The 6,046-nt window shown below is 36.7% G+C and overlaps 1 protein-coding gene across 1 annotated transcript; it reads left to right on the forward strand.

Annotated features, from left to right (window-relative positions):
* Positions 1 to 1,366: 1,366 nt before the first annotated feature.
* On the forward strand, positions 1,367 to 3,687 carry LOC130012126 (fucolectin-1-like). Its single transcript, XM_056099335.1, has 2 exons — positions 1,367 to 1,550; positions 3,447 to 3,687. The coding sequence occupies exons 1-2, from the start codon at positions 1,367 to 1,369 to the stop codon at positions 3,665 to 3,667; spliced, it is 405 nt and encodes a 134-aa protein (XP_055955310.1). The 3' UTR covers positions 3,668 to 3,687.
* The last annotated feature ends 2,359 nt before the right edge of the window (positions 3,688 to 6,046 follow it).

Raw genomic sequence — 6,046 nt, forward strand, 5'->3', positions numbered from 1 at the left:
CGTGTGACACATACTCTCTCCGCTACTACATATTTTAGAACAGCCCTTGATCCGATTTTTAAAAAAAACTGTTCTAATATATCACAGTTACACCCTAATAATGGTTGAGTTTGAATTCCACGAAAATATGACCGACATTGCCTGACAGAATGGCCGCACCTCGTGTAAAAGTATGTAACACCAATAGTCTTGCAATGGATGGGTTCGAATTTCGTGAAAATCGGACCGACATTGCCAGACAAAATGGCCGATCGTTGTACGCAAATAGTGTGAAAGTATATAATACCAAGATTGTGGACCCTCTAGAGGTCACAATTTTTATCCGATTTTGATGAAACTTAAAATACATACTTATATCACCGCGACACCATAATGACAGTTAAGTTCGAATTTGTTATTATAGCACACTAGATTAACACATTATATTTTTTTCTTCCAGCGGGAGATAATGATTTTAATAGCTGTGGATCCCCGTCTATCAGATGTAAACAACAACCAGGTAATATCATTATATTCTATGTACATAACTCGCCTCATGATAACAGTTTTATAGTATGTATATCTCAGGTAACAGTGAACAATATTACCATATAAACAGGTAACAGGTAACAGTTTTGTATCTCTATAAACCGCTTCCAATAAACGATATTTTTAATACTGATTTATATATTAACCAAGGGTACTATTAGATAGTACTTATATATCCCGAAAGAAGTTATAAAGTTTATGCTCTGGTATACTTTCCCCCAAGTCCCCTTTTCCGAGTTTAGGAGCAGAACAGTGGAATGTTAAACCCCATTTCATTTCATTTCCCTTTTTCCGACATTGTTTGTCAAATTAGATTTCGAAGCATTCGAAAAGGGTGAACACAGTTCATTTTCAGCCCCCCCCCCGCCCCCCACTGAGGTCACATGTAAACATTGGCGTGCACGTAAAAGATCCCGCTGTCTGGGCAAAATGTATTCGTAGCACACTGTATGGCGTATGCCCTTCTTCATTAGCCAAGTCGGAGCAGAAAAGTAGGATGTTAAACTCAATTTCATTTCATTACATTTCATTTCTAACAATATGACTTTTAACTTGGTATTAATTTATTTATTGCCATTACACTTCTGAGACCTACATTACAAATGCGACGCTGTTATGCTTGATTTGTCAGCTAAAAGTAACAGACAAAGTAATATATATATATATATATATATATATATATACCTTATTTTATCCCCAATATTAAATATATTTTGTACGTTGAATGTCAGTGAATATTTATATATATCTTATTTTATCTCCCATATTAAATATATTTTGTACGCTGAATGTCATTTCTTTTTAAGATGGACCTAACGTTGCTCTTAATAAACCATCTATGCATAGTTCACAGTTCGGAGAACATGTCGCTGGGTTTGCTAATGACGGTCATATACCAACTATTGTTAACTACTGCCAGCATACTGATGCCAATGACCTTAATCCCTGGTGGCAAGTTGATTTACAATCTACATATAACATTACCAGTGTTACCATTGCTAACAGATTCGACGATAAGCCAGGTAAATATTATAGTTCTGGCTCAGCGGGGGGGGGGGGGGGTTGTATCCATTTCTCTTTTACAGCAAAACTTTGGATTTTCTTTTCTTTATGTTAAGACGCTTGGAAAGAATCTGAGTAACACTCCCAGGCCAAGCTCATTTTTTCTGCGCAACCAAATTAATGATAAACAAGCAATGCCAAAATCCAGTTTTCTTGGAATAATTCAAGAGTTGGCAGCATGTGTTTGGCTATTTTGTCAAGATCGATCGCGTCTGTCGATCACGTTCACACGCAAACGTCATGAGGCCCCCTGTTTCATTACTGAACGTATAACAGTTTTGACTAATTTGAGCTTTAAAAAAAAACTGGCACGTATGGAGATGTCCAATCAAAACAATCATACGTATACACAGATTTATTTTATTATCAGTAGTGGAATACCGCGTTTTATCAGTGAAATAAAAGTGTTATTCCACTGGCTAGCAGTAGTCCATGTTGTTTTTACCTTAAATTGATTGTAAAATCATAAAATAAATAGAACATTTGTCGTTTTGTCGTGAATAACATATTTTATTTCATCTCTAAGCAAGAAAACGTTTATATTTTCACGAATGCGTAGCATGAGTGAAAATATAAGTTTTCTTGCTTCTCGATGAAATAAAATATGTTATTCACTCTAAAACGACAAATTTTTAATATCCTCTATATATTCATTTTGCTTTTTTCTCCTCTATTTTGGCATTGCTTGTTTACCTCATTTATTCATTTAGTCGCCGATGTATAATTTTGAGGGGATCACGGTGGCTAAGTGGGTAAGACGCTGGGTCGCTAGTATGGATGTCGGGTGTTCGATCCCTGCATTGGTTGATAAAGTTCATCCAGATTTTCCGACGCGGTTTCCCCTTCTCAGTTATGCAGGACGGAGGGTCTGACAAGGACAGCTGTCTAGTCGTTCGGATGGGAGGAAAAACGGAGGTCCCTTTACATATTGGCGTGCACGTAAAAGACCCCTCGCCGGTTGGAATTCGATATAAGAGTAGGTCGTAGCGCCGCTGCCCGGGCAAAATTTCCTTCATAGCACACCGTATGGTGTATGCCCGTCCTGTTTGGCCCAGTTTAGGAGCAGAAAAGTAGACGTTAAACCCCATTTCATTTCATTTCCTAATTTTGAGACCGACTGCAGTGTCTACTTATTTTGAGACCGATGTACCCCCCTCCCCCTCCCCCTTCCACTACCCACACACGCATACGCACATACCCTCCTATTTAAGCCCCTGTATTTGATCACAATGTGCGCCTTCAATGGGCAACTAATGGATTTATTCTTTTAATCGACGATTTTCAATGAGGTAGAAAACTCATTACCAGATGTATATTTCATCTCTAGCAAAATAGAGCATTCAATTGGGTCGACAGGACGTGTGGATTGGATCACGAGAGAGAGGGGTAAATGGGGTTTAACGTCCACTCGACACAAACTAGGTTATTTCGGGACTAAAATATGGTTCAATTTTATTTCAATAATTCGTTTCCGCGTAGGGGTCTTTAGCAGTGGGAGGAATCCGGAAGACCCGGAGAAAACCCACGAGGTTGAACAGGCGACCTTACTTCTTGTCACGTAAAGTCGGCGAATCGAAACCACACCATCTGAGTCAATGACAGACCTTATGACATAACGCACACGGGCTAACCATTAGGCAATCTCCCCCCCCCCCCCAGATTGGATCAAGTCATCTATGAAAATATGACAGAACTGGCTCTAAAATTATAAATATAGACAGAAACCCACCCAACAAGACGAAGCAACAGATTAAATTTAATTCAATCGACCTCAATATCAAAGAAGTCGAATTATATTAAACACTTATGAATGACCATCTACTTTTGTTTTTGAAATAATCTACTTCTATTTTCAGCCGTTGGACACCGATTGTCAGACACGAGTATCTTAGTCTATAACAGCACGCCATCAGTATTAACAGAATTTACCTTGTGTAAATTTATACCCGGGGTATTTGGTTGTACAATCAGAACCTTTGAATGTGATGGAGTAGCTATTGGTCGATGGGTTCGGATTACAAAACCTACCGAATATTTAGTGCTCTGTGAAGTAGAAGTGACGGGTACAGAGATATGAAGGTGTGCGTGGGTCAGGGTGCAGATAGAACGCCATAATTAATTTCTCGTTGTCTTTTTTTTCTAAATTCAATTGGGCCTATCTCATTAAAACACAGATCCTATTTCGTTTCGTTTTTATAGCTCAAAATTTCGTTTTTACTTGTCTTTACTAGACTGGGATCTGTAAGAGTTGTTATCATTGATGTGTTCTGAATGGTGTGAGGTATCAGCCAACGAAACGGTCTGTAACGACGAGCTTTAGGCGTGTTTTGCACGGAACTGTGGGTAATCCACTAGTAACATCAACGCTGGTTGGTTTGACCCCAGACGTGACCTATCGCCACAACCAGCCAGATCTTCATGTTGTGTAGGCCATCAAAAGTATAAAAAAAACGAAATGAAATATAGATCTGTATTTTAATCAGATTGCAATTGGGCCATAGCTCAAAACTATAAGAGTAGTCTCAATAAAACAATCTAAATGTTGTTGGTATTTTTCTTTTTTTAAAAAAGGTCTAGACATTATATTATTATGAGCTTCTCCCACAATTTAACCCGTCGTTCAATTTTAATACGAGGATCGAGTGCGCTTTAGAATATAAGGTATTATAGAGGTGTAAATTACTGGTAGTCACTCAATGTTTTAAATAAATTAATTACCCTTATTGATTAAATTAGGCTACCATTTTGGGGGAGTTCTGTCAACCGATATTGTATTTCTGCATTGAAACAGAACTAAAAGATTTACTAAAACACTATATGTCAATAAGTCCCTAAGCACACAGATCGTTTCAGGTTTAAACCCCATGTGACCAATCAGGTGCGTTCAATCAGTTAATCCCTAACCTGTCTTTAAATACGAATATAAGACCAAACTTCTATTATAAGGTCCATGCATGAATGTATACATGGGCTTGTCTGTTAAATGTACATCGTGCATCGTTTTCATTTGTTCTTTATGTACATATAGATACTCTTCAAAAAAGTAGGGGATATTGAAATGAAAATACCTGTGCAGGTTGTAATATGATAAATAGTCGTCATGGACACTTGGCATGCTTTGAGAGTATGTTCACAGATGAAGAACTTATCGCCCCAACAGAACCACTGAGCTGCACATGCGACACGCAATAGCGCCATACACGTGGAAGGGGTTCATTGTCAAACTTGACATTTCAAGGAAGGGTTGATGAAAACTGCCGCTTGCTGGTTTATCCTATCCATGTTTGCTTTCCTATCGGTTCTTGCATAAGATTTACTGTTTACCGTAACTTTGCTTTAGTGTGTTACGTTTAATTTGATCGTCAACGTCAACCGACAACACTGCAAGAATTGGCCGTGGCACTGCAAGAGGAGTTGGTCAAATTGCTCCAAATCGTGATTGGATGGTTGATTAGGAGCAGCATACCGCGGAGAATTGCTGAATGTCTGAAGATTGGTGGAGCAATTACTCATTATTAAGACAAAAAACAAAAACGTCTATTTTCACTTTGCGAGTGAAATGGGGCCGGACGATAAGCCGCCCATATGAACTGTTTATGTTCATGTGTAGGCAATTGACCTGTTATTAACATACACTGGTTACCTCTAATAAAAACAGCCGTGCATTTCCGCAGTTTTGTATTGTTTCTGAATATCCCCTACTTTTTTTAAGAGTAAAATAGTTAACTTGTCTGTTCACCTTTTGTTCTGTATGTACATATATATATATAAATATTTAACTTGTCTGTTGTTCTGTATGTACTTATATATAAATATTTAACTTGTCTGTTGTTCTGTATGTACTTATATATAAATATTTAACTTGTCTGTTGTTCTGTATGTACTTATATATAAATATGTAACTTATATGTTTATCTTTTGTACTGTATGTACTTATATATAAATATTTAACCTATCTGTTCACCTTTTGTTCTGTATGTACTTATATATAAATATTTAACTTATATGTTCACCTTTTGTTCTGTATGTATATGTATATATATATATATATTTTTATATATATATATATGAAAAGTTGAAGATAACTACTCTTAGGTATTAGATACACAAAAATATAAAAGTTTTTGAAAAAAGAACTACATTATTTGTCGATTACTAGCACTTTCGCTTATTTTATTAAGCTCTTCAGATAATCAACATTTTGGTAATACAATAATGATTATGACGTCATAGCGTCATAGTAACACAGAGGGAACATAACTTTAATATCAAATCAGACAACAATAACTAGGCCTATATACAATGAAATTACTACAATTTTGCATTTAAAGCTGGCCGATATTTCTCAATAAAATATGCCTCTTTGGCTTCTAATAAATCATTATTATTGCTATTAAGCTTGTACATCGGAAAAACGCTAAATTTGCAACCACCACAAACATCTATATGTGCACTA

Source organism: Patella vulgata, chromosome 3, assembly GCF_932274485.2.
Source record: "Patella vulgata chromosome 3, xgPatVulg1.2, whole genome shotgun sequence".
NCBI lineage: Eukaryota > Metazoa > Mollusca > Gastropoda > Patellidae > Patella > Patella vulgata.